At 43.0% G+C, this 17,729-nt stretch overlaps 1 protein-coding gene across 1 annotated transcript in view; it reads left to right on the plus strand.

Moving 5' to 3' along the window:
* The first annotated feature begins 4,526 nt into the window (after nt 1–4,526).
* The window catches only part of GRID2 (glutamate ionotropic receptor delta type subunit 2), a 730,780-nt gene continuing 717,577 nt past the window's right edge, over nt 4,527–17,729 (plus strand). The window contains exon 1 of the mRNA XM_056362644.1: nt 4,527–5,597. Within this exon, the coding sequence (XP_056218619.1) occupies nt 5,510–5,597 (88 nt within the window). The 5' untranslated portion in view covers nt 4,527–5,509. The remainder of the gene's footprint in view (nt 5,598–17,729) is intronic.

The following is a 17,729-nucleotide window of genomic DNA, read 5'->3' on the forward strand; positions in this document are numbered from 1 at the left end:
GGTGTTCTTAAACCAGGGGAAACTCAGTGTTACTTAGATTGAAATAGTGTTCACGTTGTCCTATACAAACTGGGGGGTGGAGGCCCATGGTTAGTTGACTTACTATCATGAGATATTTATCTGGTCAGCCTTGAGTACACCAAATTTTAAAGTCAGGCAGATCTTCTTGCAGCCTACATCATAAGTAATCATAAGTAACAAGAATTAAATTGATATTCATGACAACTTTTTTTGCCTCATCACATGAAAATTAGGATTTGATCTGGGAACGACAGCCTTAAGGGGAGATCCTGGGTCCACTGAAATGGCTCTGCAGGGAGCTGCCTGTGCTGAGCCGGTTGCTGAATCTGCTTATCTGTCGTGAATTTAGTACTGAGGGTCTTACAGGGTCCTGTGTTTCATCTATAATGTTATTACTTGGTGACGGGTCAGGACTTCCAAATACCATCTGAAGAGAGAGGAAAAAAGCATGTTTCCATACAGCCATCAAAGAAATATGGAGATTCACAGAATTACTCTTACTTTTCACATCAGGAGCATTCATTTAAAAAATGACCCACAAAGACTCGAATAAGTAGTAGTGGTACATCGTACTGTAATGTAGTAAAGTGTATGTAGATGTAGTAAAATGTGGTAGATGTAGTAAAAATGGAGGGTGGGGAAGAAAAGATATTAAGAGTCCAGAAATAGAAATTAATCTTAGCAGTAGTAGGTGGGCCTTCCTGGCCTTTCTGCCATGTTCAAATGGCATCAATAACAATTTGGGTATGACTGTTACATATTTGTGATTGATGCTTCTGTCCTTTAACAGATGATTGGTTCTTTTTAATCCCACCTCTTAATGCAATAATATTGAACTGTTTCATGAAAGAGAGGGAGTAAATTAGAACCAAGTAAAAGAAATGTTTATTTTTCACCGCCAGTTGGCACTTCTGGAATCCACTGCTACAGAAGGTCACTAAGTTTAATGCTGATGGTTTGTTTGGGGGTTAGAGGGTTTTTTTCCTTTTTTATTTATTTTAATTTTAGGATAACTCTGTGACTGTTAACAAGATTTATAACTATGCAAGCTAAGATTAAAAGGTTAATTGAATACCAAACTTCAAGATAGGAAATGATGCTTTAGTAGGGTCAGTAAGGAGTCTCTCCTACCTCCCTTTCCCACTGGGTACAGCACAGAAGGGTGTGATGGATGCATACTGGTTTTTTTTCCTCTGATGTAATAACTTATGGGCCTTCCTGAAAAAGGTGTTTGAGCAAATGGACTAACCTAGGCTGTAACCTGATTTCACCTCATCTAAACATTTTGTATGTTTTGAAATACCTTTGAATATAAAATATTGCATTCTAATGTGCAAAAGGAGTTTTAATGTTTATGTGTAGGAATGGTAAATACTTGCTATGTGATTTAGGTCTATTGTTGTAAGGCTTAGCTATTCTGTTCACCTACCAGCACTGAAGGTTGTAAGTGAGACTGTTCAATCACTATATTAATTTCTTCAAATACCTGAAGGATATCTTGGGACTCGGAATTAAACAAATCAAAAGTTGACCTCTGCACAGTCAGATCTGTTTGTATGGACAACCAGAAGGGAAAAGGGGCATAGGTGAGTAAAAGGCACGTGAGACTTTTTTGTATTTAAGTGTCTTTTCTCTATAGACAGAAGCTCAGGTCCCAGGCTGACTTGGTTAAGGTAGCAGAGTATTATGAGTGGGTGTAAGGAAATAAACATTAGATGGACACTCTTTTTCCCCCGCTGCCTGTGTTTTACAAGAACATCCTTTCTTTGCTGCTCCTCTAGGGCCTGCATTAATGTGCCACACTGTAATAGCCGATCAGTGGATACATAAGGTACATAAACCATTAACCACACTTCAGTTAGAGTAGTAGAAAGAAGACGACTACTCCCCGTTGTTAGCAATATTGGTTGGCTGATGGTGATGCTTCTCCCATGGATGCTAATGGTGAAGATGAGGTGATGTTGTAGCTGAGGAAATTTTGGGAGGAAAGTTGTAGCGAAGGGTGGGCAGCATGGGTGAAACGTGTGCGACTTGTTTCCAAAGTGCCTGAGACAGCAGTCGCTGAAGTTCTAAGAATGGTGCTCATAGGCCTGTGTTCGGTGTTCAGCCAGGTCTGATTAGTAGTTTCTTTGGTTTGGGGTGGGTTTTTTGGGTTTGGTTTCTGGTTGTTTTTTGGGGGGGGTTGGGGTTTTTAGGACAATATTTTTCACAGTATCAGTAACTCCTGCTCTGGAACTCTTTTTCCCCCCCCTGACTTTAACTGGATAATTCAATCCATTATCCTTCTTCAGCACTTTTCTCTGATACCTTGAACCAACCACATAGTGTAAGATTTTTTTCAGTCTTTTTAAATGGATGACAGCAGTTGTTTTTTTTAATGAATAAGAATTGAAGAGAATGAAAGTGAGGAAATGCAAATTATTTTATCTCTGTGGTGGATACATGTTAAATCAATAATATGTTAATTATGTAAAGTAAGTTTATTTAAATTTATTTTTAAATTTACTGCAGTCTTTTTCCTCTCAAATTTTCAGGTAGTGTTACCACTGGAATTATTGTTCAAAGCTACACTCCAAAAGCGGGTTTTATTCTTTAGAGGGTATTTGTGAAGTACAAGCTCTTGGCTTGTCCTGTGCCTCCTGTCCTGTTAAATATGTCTACAGACCTAAGCAAAAATTTCCATTTAGTGTGACCAATTCAGGATACTGGATGCTTAAAAGAGTCAGTAAGGATAGCTGCTTTCTAAATAAGGCCTCAAAATTCTTGGTATTATCTAAACTGAGGATTAAATGGTTATAATTTTCCAAAGGTTTTCATTACATTTCCTATTCTGCCTACTGTGCATTGTACATTATTAAAGAGTACTGCTCTGACATGCCCCCCAAAGAAGGGAATTAACATTTCTTGTGGACTCTGTTCTTTTGTGGAGAAGTAATAATGACTCAAGCAAGCAGCTTCAGAAGTTTCTCAGATGAATCAGAATTTATTACTTGTAAAATTAATGCCCACTACACTCACTGATACTGTGCATAAATTGTCATTTACAGAAAAAAAAAGCACCTTTTTTACTGTTTGCTGTTGACAACAGATCTGTGACTCGCACAGAGGATATGGACAGATGCAGCACGTGACATAATTTGTGAGACTTTTGCTTCACACTGATCATCATCTACTGTTCTCTTTACATACTTTTTCTTTTGTCTCTTACAGTCAATTTTAGTTTTCATTTGTTATAGCTCCTAGATGAGAGAAAGCCCATTCTAGTCAGTGAAAAGATGAGCCCTGCCTTGTGCTTGTGATCTCACTTGAAGTCATTTGAGTGTTACCATCTTTAGGGAAGCAGTCACCTGTCAATGTGGACCCAGGCAAAGTAGACAGTGCTGTTGGTGGTTTGTTTGGTTGGGGTTGTTTTGTTGTTGTTTGGGTGGGGTTTGGGTGTTTTGTTTTGTTTTTTTTTTTTAATAGATTCAGTTATCTTGCTCTTTAACACTGGTTTAGTTTGCCTTTCCTTACAAATATTACTACTTTCTCCTGAACTAAATCCTTAAATCTTGTACGTATACAAGTGCTAACTAGTCCCATGGCTGAAAGAAGACAGGTGAAAGTCAGGTATGATGAACTTAAGTTGAATGCTATAACTTAAGGAAATGCCTTCAAAAAAGGTTCTTTCTGAAGAAAAGGGGTTGATTGACCTCTACTTAGACTTCTAAAGGGACTACCAGCTCCTATCAATGGCTTACGTAAGTTTAGGATATAACCACTATGTTGGAGCAATTCTTTGACTTCTGTGTCTTGTCTTTAGCCTGACTAGAAAAATAAAAGTCAGAAGAAAGGGTAATAAGACATAATGTGGGGATTTAGAATAGTTTATAGGAACATGCTTAACCTCTCTGTGCAGTTCTTTCTCTGTGTAATGGGGATAAAGTATTTAACTACAGCATGAGAAGTCTGAGGATTAATTGGTTAATGAATTCATAGTACCCTGAGCATGAAAAGTGCACTCTAAATGTTTTCCCATAGAAATTTCTCCACTACCTAAAGAGAGAGGAAGGAAAAAGCCAATTCATTGCTTTAAAGAATTGTGAGAATTCCATCAAGAACACAGATAATTAAAGTCATATTAATAGATTTTTAGGTCTTCATTTTCCCCTTGAGGCCAGGTGTCCCTGATTTTTTTTTTTTCCTTTTCCCCTTCAAGCAATGTCCCTGACTCAGTTGTCAAAGACCAACAAGCAAAAGTGCTCATCTAGCTTTGAACTTGATACCTGCAGTGGAGTTACAAGGTTAAATAAATGGGGTGGTGGTTGTTTTTTTGGTTTTTTTTTTTTTTTTTTTTTTTAAGCTGAGCATAACACTTCAAAAAGATCTTCTCCCCCACCCCCAATGTATTTTTAGACTGTATGCACTCCTGCCCATGTCTCTTCCTTAGTCCCAGCTGAAGATTTCAAGGGAGATGAGAGCTCTGTTTTGTTTCTCCCTTGTATTGCAGATAGGGGGAGGAGGTGGTTATTAGAGAGAAGCGCGCTCGCTCTCTCTCTCCGTTTCTCTCTCTCTGGCTGATAGCACTTATCTCTCGCTCTCTCTCCTTCTCCTAGGTGATCCATTTCTAGGCAACGTGCTGGCTGGTGCTGGAGCTGCCAGCTCTCTCTGCATCCCACCAGCAAAGCAAGCTCTAAAAGCAACCTGCAGACCATCATCTGCTTTCCTCTGCCTGGCTCGGGCACTCCTCCTCTCGCTCCTGCCCTGTCCAACCACTACCTTGCGCGACAAGAGACAGCACGCCGGGCTTCCTTTGCAGATTGCTTTATTGATATTTTTTTTTTCCTCCAGTTGTGGGGGGCAATTTTTTTAAGCGAAGGGTCTGTGTGTGGGGGGAAATCTCTGCATTATACTATCTGCATTACCTTGAAGTTCACTTTGTTTTTTGGCCTCCGGGGGGGCTTTTCCTGCAGGAATCTGGTTACTGGAAGCGGGATCGCCTGCTCTCCCGGTTGCCCGCTCCTCCCCCTCGCTGAAGGCGAGCTATTTGCTGCGGGCTCCTGGGGCTTCTCTGGCCAAGAGGGTTTGTGTGTCCGTGTGTGTGTGCTCGTGTGTGCGTGTCCGTGTGTGTGTGTGTGAGCGTGTGCGTGGTGTGGGTTGGAAGTTGCTGTGCAGCAGCCGGGACCGAGCGGATCCCTGGACCCGGCGGAAGGATGGGGATTGTCTGACCAGCAGAGGCGGCTGCTGCCCGCGGCGGCGCCCGGGCTGGATGGATTTGCTGCCGGCGCTCCCAGCAACTCTGGTGCTGCCCAGGAGCCCCCCGAAGTGACGCGGGGTTTCAGCGAGGAGAGGGGCGCCGGGCTCGCTCCCTGCCCGGCCGCGGCGGTGCGCCAGCCACCGGGATTTACACGCTCCTCCGGCGGCACCTCAAACTCTTGGGTTTCCTGCGCCGCGGTGGCACCGTTTGGCGAAGAGATCTGTCGTTACAAAGCCTGGACCTCCGGAGGAGATGGAAGTTTTCTCCCTCATCCTGGTCGTGTCCGTCTGTTGGACTCGAACCTGGAAAGCGGCGATTGCAGATTCAATCATTCATATCGGTAAGGGGGTGCTGCGTCTCCCGGTGCTGCTGGACACTTTTCTAGCTCTCCTTTGCAACCTTCCTTCTCTTGGCAGGCTTTCCCCCCCTCCCCCCGCAGCCCCCGCTTTCTTTTATCCCTTGCTCGCTTGCTTTTTGTTTTGTTTGTTCCCCTCTTATAATTGCTTCCCACCAGGATCTTGGGCGTCCGCTTTCCCCCTACCGCTCTGGTAAAGGTTTCTTGCCGGCGGGGTATGTGCGTGCTTTAGACCTTGAGGGATTGCGCGGCTGATGATCGGGGGGGGGGGGGGGGGGGGGGGGGGGGCGGCGGGCAGGGCTCTGCCACTTCCCCGGTCCCTCCCCGCAGCCCCCCAGCTCCAGCCTGCCTTCCCCTTGCCCCGGCTCGCCCTCGGGCGGGGGGAGACCCTGACACCATCGTGACAGCCACGCAAAGCTCCCCCCCCCGCCATCCCGCCTCCCTCTCCCGCGGCGGAACAGGTGGTTTGGCAACGTGAGCGCTTCCCCTCCCGCGGGCGGCCGCAGGGGCGGGGGGCTCTGGCGGCCCCGCACCCCCTTCCCAGGCCGCCACCCCGTGGCTGGGTGGGCGCCTGCCGGGCCGCGGCACCCGGGGCAGGGCAGCGGCCTCCCCCGCCGGGGTGCAGAGGGCAGCTGGCCGCGGCGGCGGGCCCCCCCTCCCGGCCGCGGCGGGGCGGCTCGGGTGATGCCCGAGCACGGCGCTGCCCGCGCTCCCAGCCGGGGAGAGGGCGCCGGGATTCCTCCCGTCTCCCGGTGTCGTGTGTTCCCCCCCCCCCCCCCGGCTCCCCGTTATCCGGAGCCATCCGTGGCCCGACAGCCCTCCTTCTTCCTGGTAGCGCCGAGCCCCGATGCCGAGCGGCGTTTTGTTCCCGAGGGCGGGCGGCCCCCCTGCGCCGGCCGGGGATGCGCTGGAGCGGAGGGAGGGGGAGGGCAGGGCGCTTCCCCCGCGGCCGCTCGCCCATCTGCAGGCTCGGCACGCAGGCGGAGCGGGAGCCGGGAAACGTGGGGGCGAGCGGCCGGCGCCGCGCCGCGCCGCCCGGGGGAAGGTGCATTTGGGGGCAGGGTCCCGCCGGGGGGGTGGGGAGGTCCCCGGGGCGGTGCTGGCCCCGGTCTTGGGGCAGCTGCCGCTCTCCCTGGGGTTGGCTTTATAAATATGTCTGCCGGTGCCTGTCGTGAGGATCCGTGGCGGATTTCTGTGGAAGGGGGAGCGGGAAGAGCGTTTGGAAAGCCCGGCCGTCAGGAGCCTTCCTGCAGGACACCGATGCGCCAGCCCCCGGTGTGGCCCTCCCTCCCCCGAGCCGGGGGTACCGCTCCCCTTGGGTACCGCAACTTCACGGGGGTCACTCCTGGCGGCAGCGTGCGGCTGTATCGCATCCAACATTGCACCGGGGAGGCAGCGCTCGGCGCCCTCCTTTTAAAGGGAGAATGACTTTTTTTTTTTTTTTTTTTTTTTTTTATGATTTCTTCTTAGCTGTAGACTGTTAAAGTGACGCTAGGAGACGGTTACATCTTAAGACTTCTTTCTTAAGAGCTTGTAACAGACCGATCGCATCTTAGGGTTTAAGGGGAAAATTTGACTGTGTAGCAGCTGCAGAGTTTCTTTGCCATCCCGGCTCCCATCCTTCTGGCTAAAGGAGCCTTGCTGGGCTAGCTGTGTGTCTTTGCATTAGCATCAAGGGAGACGATGGCTTTTCTCTCTTCGTGTTCATGACAGTTTTGTTCGTTTCACTTGTGAAATGATGGATGCAACACATTTGACCACTGATGGATTTTATAATGCTGCCAGCGATTAGATGCAGCCACGCAGTAAATCCTCATTAAAAGAAGGAAAAAGCCCAATGCAACAAAACAAAACCCCGAAATAGTTGCTTCTCACACGATTAATTTGTCTTGAGAGACAATTTGTACAGTTGACAAGGGGATTACCTCTTTTTTATAGACTGGTTTATGTTGCCATGAAAATGGCAAACCGGTAATTGTTACACAGAGCTTTAAACCTACTAAAATGAATACAATGAAAACAAATGACCTGAAATTAGAACTATTTTAACACTGAATGGGTAGACAACTACACATTCCAACTTGTACAGCTTGCAAATGAAAATCTGGCCCCTAGTAACACCACTGTATTTTGTGACCTGGATGTTCTGACCCTCTTTTGTTTTTTTGCACTTGCAGCAAGTAAACTTAAGTATAAAATATTTAGACATAAATAATAAAGTGTATTTATTTATGTGAGTTAGCACAAGCAGTGGCAGGGTACTCTGTGAACAAATTAACTGCAGAAGAATTCTTACAGCCAAACAAAACCCCAAAATGCTCAGTTCAGGGGAAAAGAAATACTGCTAGAGGTAGTACCGATGCTTTAGGCAACAAACAAAATACATGCATTATCTTTTTCTCATTCTACGATGTAAAGATAGTCAGGTGGAAAATACTCTCCCATGTTTGGGAGGGGCAGATTGTCATAAGAAATAACATGATACCTGTGCGTACCCTTTTTCCGATAGCATGTACTTTTTCAGTACAATCCACTAACTGTCCTGCTTGCCTGCATATTATTTGATGTGTTTCCTGAAAAGGGATGTTTTCTGTATCAATGTTACCAGCTGCCTCTTAAACAATGACAAAAAATGTTACAATTTAGTGAGCAGAGATTAATGACTTGATGGCAGTGGGAGGGGTACAGAGACTGTTATTTATATGTGATACTCTTTTTCGTATTTCTGTCTTCTGAATGGTTACAGCTGCTGCTTTTGATCATTAGAGCAGGTCTATGTGTATGTGAATGCACACATTTAAAAATAAACATTTCCCTGTATCATATTTTAAACGTTGTTAGGGCTGCTTATCGTCTGTATGTTTCTGCTGCCCTGCTATTATAAATAGGAACTGGCAGTTCAGAAAGACTACACTAAGCACTCTTGTGAAAATGTTGAGTCGACTCCACTGCGATTTTCCCTTACCCCTATATAAAAAAGAAAGGGGCAGGGTTACTGTGTCAAAACTCTGTAGTTCTGTATTATGCTGCTTCTCTCAGCACATGCATTGATTGAGTAATTTCATCAGCCCCACATTACTTGATTGCTTAGAAGTTTCCTAATGATCTGTATGCTGTAGGAAGAATCTGAAAGTCGTGAGTGGAATGGCAATGATTTTGTGTTTTATGAGGCTATTCAAAAAGTCGCTCTGATTTATGTAGCTCGAAAGCTCCAAAGTCTTTGAGATTAGCCACGCTGCCTGGTATTTTCTTCATACATCAGTCATCCCACACTCCTCACTCCCTAAACAGGAGTTTAGAACAGTGCTTTAATTAAGCAGGGATTAGGTGGCATTCCTTGTCAACTGCACAATTTGTGTATGCTTTGTTTCTTCTACAGCTGATGGTCTCATGCTTTTATATTTTGTACTTTGTGCTCATTTTTTTTTCCCTTGACATGTGCATAGTAATACATCTGTATGTGCATGTGGATATCCTGTTGTGCCTGTAGAAACATATATACAAATATGTGTGTCTTAGGTGCAGCAAAATCACCTAGGGCAGCGGTCACATAGTACGGTACAAGAGTTTTTCCTGAATAAATGCACTGAAGTATTTAAAAAGACTAATTCATTGCAGCAGTGTGTAGCAGTAGTGCAGGCACCCTGATTACTTCAAGTCATTTTTTTATGTTTATCAGTGGCTTCAGTCATATACAGTCAGTTGCATACTGCCCTTGGCTCTTTTTATTTAAAATGGCAAATTCAGAGAATATATGTTATATAGTTATATGTGCTTTTACATATATTTATACATATGCTTTTAATGTATATTTAAAAATATACATTATATTTTTTTTTTGCTGAGAGATGAAATTAGATCTGCTCTTCCCTTGCTCCCTTCAGCTCTTAGACTTTGCAGGCCAGGACTGCTGCATTCCTTGTGTTAGACAAGTTCCCAGCATTGCTGGGTCCTGAGCTTTGGTTCATGCTTTTAAGCTTTTCTGTACCATGTATAATAATACCAGGGCAATTCCAACATGGGGTCTATTGTTTACTACTTCTGTTGACATTGGTAGTGCCCTTAAAATGTAAGATTTTATTTTTATTTTTATTTTTTTGGTAAGGGATTTTCTTCTAGCTTGGTGGCATGCATATCCACATTTCCCCTTGTAAGCTGGTGTACTACAATGCAGCTTGGCTTGTATCGTGTTGTGCATTGGTAATAGGAATTTAATTTGCTGTGCTATTGGTAAAGCCTCATTAGAAGGTATGTAGTGTATGTCACTAACTGTTCATTACAGTACTCGAACTTACGTTTTGTAAAACGCAGGACAAGCAAGCAGAACAGGTGTATTAAAAACAAGTAGATATGTGTCTATAGTGTCTCCAGATGGGTGTTCAGATCCTCCGATTTCCCTGCTCTAGAATGCACCAATGTTACTTGCTTATTTTAAACTTACATACAAATGAAGACCTGGAATACAGTGTGCTGTGGCTTAGCAGCCAGTAGGATTTATTAGTAGCTATGTTCTACTTAAATGCACAGCATGCATGACATACTCTGTTTCTGTGAGTGCTACATCTTAAACTCTCCCCCAGGTGTTGAGATTTGCCATAGTATTTCAGTCCCTGCAATGTGTTTCAGTGCTAGTTACTCTGCAGCTAAAGAGGGAGAATTTTGCTTGCTGTAGATGCTGGTTTGCTATCCTCCAAGGGCACGTTTGCCATTAGGTGTCACTGCTTTCTGGAGTGTTTCTTAGTGATCACCAGGGCCTGATCGAGTCTGTCGCAATCCATGTGAGTTGCTTGGTTGACTTCAGAAAATTTTTAAACTGAGCCCATGGATTGCTGACTACAGCAGTTGTCTCCTTTTCGTGTTCTTAAATAACTCTTAGTGTTATTTCAAGTTCTTTGTCCTTGATAAAGACAGAGGGGGAAAAAAAAAACAACCAAACAAAAAAACCCAAACCAAAACCCAACCATCCATTTTCAAGTGGTGTCCTAACAAATGCCGGACACGGCAATCGCTGCTGCTGCTGCGTGCTTCCAGATGACTACTTTTGGATGCACAGAGTCTTTATTCTCACAATGCCATCTTTCAAAAAACACACTGGAGAAAAATCTTTTAAGACTGTGACTACATAAACCTACCAACTAAGGTTCATTTAACTTAATGAACAAAGGCATTAAGTATGGTTCTCTTCCACTCCCTGGCCTTGTAAAGCAAGTGGTATTGGCAGGAGATGACTTTTGTGAGCCATTAGGTTACTCCCTAGATACAGACTTGAACTTACATCATTTTCTTCCATTTGATATATAGCTATCTATAATCTGCCATGACAGTCTGTTTTTTGCTGAAATTTATTGGAGGCTTTTGCCTTTTGAGGTTTGTATTTTTACTCTTTTTCACTACTACTCCACTGCTTTTTTTTTTTTTTTTTTTCCCCAGCACGTTAACAATGGTTTAAAAATAGTTTATGTGCAAGAGTAGTTCTATTTGGCTGTCAGTTTCTACTTACTTTCCCTAATTACCTCAAACATATATGACAGCATGGTAAACCTCTCTTCATCTACACATTCTCCAAACATAATTTGTGTTTTATATCTCCAGTGTTTAAAAAACTTCTCAGGCATAGACAATTGCTGTTTGGACTTAAGAGTAACCAATAGGAAAAGGAAACAATATTCATTTAATGATCTATATCTTGAGCACATATGAGAAAAAAAGCAAACTCTGAATACATGGTATGTAAGTATATTAAGATAAATGATACTCTGGTATCTGCAAAATGTTGACTTGAGGTGATACACTGGTAATGAGGCAAACTAGGATACCTTTCTGCATCTGCAAACTCAGGTGTCACATGTTGTTTTTTTTTTTTAATTAGATTTGAATTCCAGAAAGAATATGTTATTATCTGAAGGTCGTGACATTGGAAGAAAACTTTGATTTCAGAGGCACGCTTGGCATGTCTGTCAAAACCTGGGTGGCTCCACCCCTGTGCATCCTATAGGGCTTACGCTCCAGTTCGTGACTCCAGTCACACTGGCACCCACCTCTGAGAGCCCCAGATATACTCATTTGTTTGTGCTATCTAGAAGTGCTAAGAGGCAGGTATGACAGCCGCAGCCCAACCGTAAGGCATAACACACATGCTGGGGACTGGGCATGAAAGCTTTTGTTTCTCTGGGGCATTTTGTACCCTGGATTGGCTGGCTATCTAGCAACTGGCTTCCTACTGGGCTTCTTGGATACAGGTGCAATTCTTTTCCTTCTGTGATGTTATTTTTTCTTCCTGTACCATTTACTATGTCCATTAGGAAGTAGGAGTTGACCTGTTGCTTGTAGGAGTTACCAAAATGAGTTACACTGGCCTTTTTCAGAGTCACATTGACCTCTTCATTGCTTGGCTAGGCTGGTAGACTGTACTGGAGAAGGTGCGATACTGAGCTGGTGCAATGAGGTACTAAGCATGGAGTATGTGCTAAATGCATGTTACATAAGTGTGGTGCTGTGGTAGTGAAACCATCCTCAACACCAGGAAAGGGAGGACTGGGTAAAACCTGGGCACAGTTCTTGGCTGGCTTGTGCATTTGAAGCAGCACACGAAGAAGAGGAAGTGCTGTTGTCTGCCACTACAAAGTATAATTTAATTGTGTATTCTTGATATAGTAATATAAACATAAAGACCAAAGTAGAAGCATTTAGAGGAAGAATGGGTGAGGAAAAAGATGTGTATCTCACTCTTTTTCTGTACTTCAGTCCTCCCATGAGTACCAGCAGGGCAGTTTCCTTTGCTATACTTCATTATAGCAGTCTGGCTTTGGTTTCTGGTTATTGTTGGCCAAGCAGTTGTGAGAGATGATGGAGTAAGGGAAAGATTCTCTTGTGTCTGCAACCACTATAATTAATAATGGTTTATGTGACTTGAAGAGTTATAACTGATCTGTATATAACAGGAAGGACACAGGCTGAAACTGAAGGTTAGTAGATGAAATGTACTGGTGTTTGGATGACAGTTATGAAAATTGGCAAGGGAATGGGCTTGAAATTGTGTAGTGCTGTAATTTTGTAAGGTTCAAAATTTATATCCTAGTTTCAGTGATAATATACTTAATTCAGAGAAGGAGGTATTTTGTATTCTGTACTGCACCGCAGAATGCATTTCAGCTGGAGAGTCTTGTTCCTGCTTTGGTCTGTGGTAGCTGCATCAGCTCAAGAAAGGGATATCCTGTCAGCTCTAAGTGTTGTATTAAAAAAAAACCCCAAAACCAACCCAAAAGACCACACATAGAAAGGGACACTTCATGAGAAAGGATCATACAGTAACTACAGCATTAAAGTTATAGAGGTGGAGGTGGTACAGAGGCAAATACTGTAGTTTTAGTCAACTGTGAACTGATGGATTTGTAAGTGCCAGGTTAGATTTAAAGCAGATTTCCATTGCACACACTTGTTCTGGAATGATGGGGGAGTAGAGTGGAAAAAAAGGTGAAAAGGAAAAACCTTCCTGAAAGTTATGCTGGGCTTATCTGATAAGCTATGCTGAAGAGGAAACTGAAAATGAGTAAAAAATGCAAGGAGGGGGAAATAACATATCAAAGGTGAGAGCCATTAGTTCTCTCTGTTTATTCGGGAGCTGTATAATGTTCCTTGTAAGTGCTATGCTGAATGGAAAAGTTCTGAATCAGAAAGGGGAAAACGTGAAGATACATTATTTAAAAGAAGAATTGTATGTGTATTTTAACCTATTAGATAACACTCTGTGCTGAAATGCTAATTATTCCTAATTGTTATATTTGCTTTACCCATGAATAAAATATCACATATCTAATAAAAGAGGCAGTGAAAATCACTGTAAAATTCCTCTTGGAGTCTTTCATGCAGATTTAAAGGATTTAATCTCTTATTTCTTCATTTCTTTTTAGATCATTAGCTTTCTATAATCAGTTGGATTGCTAAGGCCAATATCCAGTGAACCTAACAGTAATTGCTTGTTTTGCAGAACAATTTTTTGTTAGCCCAACCATATCTTTCTCAGAGGCTTAAATCGAGTTGGTGATTTCATTATAATAATTCACTTGTAATAAATCAAAATCAAATAGCACCACTCTGCTGCTGTGCAGATAGCTCCAGATGAGCAGTCCGGAGAAAGCGGAGGATGGTGTAACAGCAGACCTGAACATCAGGCTGGTTTTTGCTGAAATTTATTGGAGGCTTTTGCCTTTTGTGGTTTTTGTATTTTCACTCTTTTTCACTACTACTCCATTGCCTGGATCAGGCCTGGATTTGCTGTGCCTTATTTTAATATGCACAGGTATAAGGATGACTTCTCTCGCAAATCCATTTTAAAAAGAGAAATGAAAATGTGCACAGGGCAGGCTTTCCTGCCCTGGGACTCAACTCAAAACCTGTGTTCGGGACCCAGACCTGATAACAGACTGTTTTTAAAGTGTGCAGGAGCACAAGTCTGACTGACTGCCAGTTGCATTTAGGCTCCCGAGCTGTTGAGATGTTTGAAGATGTCATTTGTCTTTCTCAGGTGACAAGAGACTATTGCGCAGTTACCTCACTGATTGCAACCAGTATTAAAAGTTGTCTGGCAATATACCATGGGCTGAAGGCACACAGCAGGGACATCTCCAGACCAAACGCTATTAAGCAAGGATATTTGTTGTTGTGTACCCTTTGCCACCTTGCAATCTTTATGGTGTTCAGCTTAAACATTTGAGAATGTTTTTAAACCATTTCATGTTCTAGAGAGTTGCTAAAAGGAAAAACAGAGCAGAAAGCATCCGGTTCTCGCTGAGTGAAGCCGCTTGTAGAGTCCTGGCAGTGTACAACCAGTGTAGAGTATGGACTGTGTGTTACATGGCAAGTGAAAGGCGATAGCTATTATTGGTCTTATTAAAATACACATACTTTTCCCTTTCACTATTTTTATTCATTTCTCTCTCTCTCTCTCTCATATTCCAAGTTCATGGCAAGCAATTGTGATAGTTGCTATGTTTTATACTCTTAAATATCTGATTGTTTTCTGTCCAGGAAGAATAAAGTTAAATGTATCATAACACAAATATCTGTTATTTGGACAGATAAAGCTGCTTTTTATTTCTTTAGAATTCCACTTATTCTGACCTCTTTTGAGACAAATATTCCCCAAAAGTTGGTTTTCATGCTTAGGACTAGTCCTACTTCAGCTCGCCCTTTTGTGAACTTATAAACCCAAGCAGTATTGAAGTATATCCACTAATACATTTACTATAAATATCTTTAAAAATGTACTACTTGGCTACTACTTAAATTTCATGTTGCATGCTACAGTGATGGGGTATGTATTAATGTATGCATATACAATATATAAACACACACTTTTTCAGTATTCAGAAGGAATATTCTTTTGAAAATATTTGACTGGATTTTCCTTTAATTTGGCATGACTTTAGTTTCCACCTAAGTAACAACACAGAGATTTGGCATGCTTTCTACTTATAGGCACGAAGTCATAACGCGAATACAAGTCGTGAAATGGCACCCCACTGTGCTAGAAGCTGTACAAATATGAAACAAGAAGTTGGCTGTCAGAAGATTTGAAGATGAAGTAGTAAAAGAGGGCTTGGATCTCTGCAACTCAGGCAGTTCGTACACCAGGAGACAAAGTTGCAAACCTTTTGGTGTCTTTTGAGAGACAGTTTCATTCATTCATTCGTGTTTGTGAATGATCCGTCTGGGTGCAAAGGAATGAACACAGGTGGATATGCCTACAGGGATGTCCTGATAGGGACCGGCAGATGCAGAGTGGCTGATGTCACTATTTCCTGGTCTGGGACACGTGATAACAACCATTACAGAGCTGTGAGGCAAGAGCGTCGGCAGGAAATGAAGGCCAGCAATGTGTGTGTCTAATCATTGCCTACAATGCTTTATTGCCAATAACGTTAGTTAAATTGGCAAAATAAAAATGGTCGTCAGCTGCCAACATATTGCTCCCTGGCTTTACCTAGTACAGAACCTAATGTGTGGTTATGCACATGCACGTTCTTTCTCCATCTCTCTTGTTTAAACAAATATTTCATAGTACAGTTCTGGAAGATATCTAGGTAGAAAGAAAAGAGCCCTTTTTGGGAGAGCCAAAAAAATCTATGTTGCAAGATGCCCTACTTTGTTTAAAAGATGTATTTAAATACAATCAGTGATTCTGAAAGCATTGCAGCCTCGTTAGCTACTCTCACGGAGTGTCTAGAATGTTACTGAAGTATTATTGAAACAATCTGGAGGAATGGTTTTCCAACTCCTTGGAGTAGCCTTCCTGTTACAGAATTGGATTGCATCAGGGAGATACATGAGAAACACTCATCTACTTCAAAAAGTTCTCTTACTTTTGCCAGTGCTGCAAAGAGTATAGGGACTATGTCAAATAAAGTGGTTGAGGGGAGCGGGCAGAAGAGCCCGTCCTGTATATAATGTATACGCTGGACAAGGAATGATCAGCAGCGCTTGGTGTCACTGTCACGGAGGTTGGTGTCTTAGGGCCACTGTTGGTGCCGCCGTGTCTAGCTGCAAGAGAGGAGGAGTTTGCAGGTAAAGGGCAGGGTGAGTCGGTGTGAAACACAGCGTCGTTGGGGGCTTCTCTGCACCAGAGAGGCTCTGGGAGAAGGAGTATTGTGGGGAGGGGTCTGGGTGGAGCCTTCTACGTGGAGGTTTTGGAAGGGGCTTGGGAGGGTTGTGGTTAGCAGTGCTTAGGAGTTGGTTCAGTCGTGGAAGGATGGAGGAAACATTTGGAGGGGGCTAGCCTGAGTGATGGGCCAGGCTAGCTTTGTAAGAGTACAGGACGCTTCTAGGGAATAGCATGTATATGTGGGCTGGAGACAGGGCTCTAAACGTTTGGGACAGGCTGTATAGAGGAGGTATATGCATGTGAGGAAAGTTGGGAAATCCAAAGGAAGGAGGCACTGAAATGGCCCAAATATTACTGAAAAGAATAATAATATGATGCAAATGACGCTTTGAGAACAATCTATCTAGATGATAATATTAAGTTTTAAAGAAACTAAATTTTAGATTAGAAAATGGGATTGTTTCTCCCTGTCCAGCCTCTACAGTTTTATTGTAAAACATTTGATTTGTGTGGCAGATCTTAATATTTTTTTTCCCCTTTAGCTGATAATTGTACCTGGTTACTTTGCCGAAAAGCAAGAACTGTTTTATCATTGTATTGCCTAATACCATCGTACACAGATACAAACGAGTACTGAAGTTCCATCTTCTACCCCTCTGCTCCTGATGCCAAAATGGCACAGAGTAACTGCTCAGAGACGAATTTTGTCTTTAAGCAGCAAAGGTATTTATCTCATGCAACATTGGGGAGCTAGCTGATTTGCACTGGACAAACTAGCTCCAAAGCTTTCAGTGAAAAGTTAGGAATTTTATACAGTTTTTTGAGAGGTTGCAACATCTTTACATACATACTCATTTGATTTTGACACCTAATCACTCCATTCACAATAGGTGGGGTCTAGGTGGAGTGGACTTTTCATTTTTCTTTGTTCAATGATTTCCTGACTTGATGGTCTCCTTATCTCCTTCAGGTGTCCACCTTATCTTTTCTAATTATTCAGACTACATTTCTCAACACAAACAGAGCATCACCCAAAGCATTGTACCAAACTCATCCTGACTAATCTTTTTATTTTAAGACCTTGTTCTGTTTCACTCCCAGGATAACTTTGAGTGTATTTTACCTCCCTGTGATTTAGCATTATCCCTCTGATTAAATAATCTTCCTTTGCTTCCTCTGTGCAGCAGTTTATGGCTGGTCTGTACTGTGCTTCTGTGTAAGCTCAGCTTCAGAGGCTGGTGAGTGGGAGGAAGGGATGGATGTAGCCACAGCTTCTGCTCTATTGACTTTTGACCTAATTTAGGAAGGAAGGAAAGGGAAAATGGTGTAGCACACTTCTGGTTTCACAGCCTGTTGTGTCTTTCATGAAGTGTGAGTGGGAGCTCTAGCTTTCTCCTCATCTCGAATAGCTGCATAACCTACATTAAAAATCAGACCTCTCTTCAGTGGAGCTCCGGAGTGGTGAGTGGATCTGCTTTCATGCTTATGTTGTGGCATATGTCCTCATTTGGGCTGTT

The sequence above is a fragment of the Falco biarmicus genome, chromosome 1 (assembly GCF_023638135.1).
Source record: "Falco biarmicus isolate bFalBia1 chromosome 1, bFalBia1.pri, whole genome shotgun sequence".
NCBI classification, from domain to species: domain Eukaryota; kingdom Metazoa; phylum Chordata; class Aves; order Falconiformes; family Falconidae; genus Falco; species Falco biarmicus.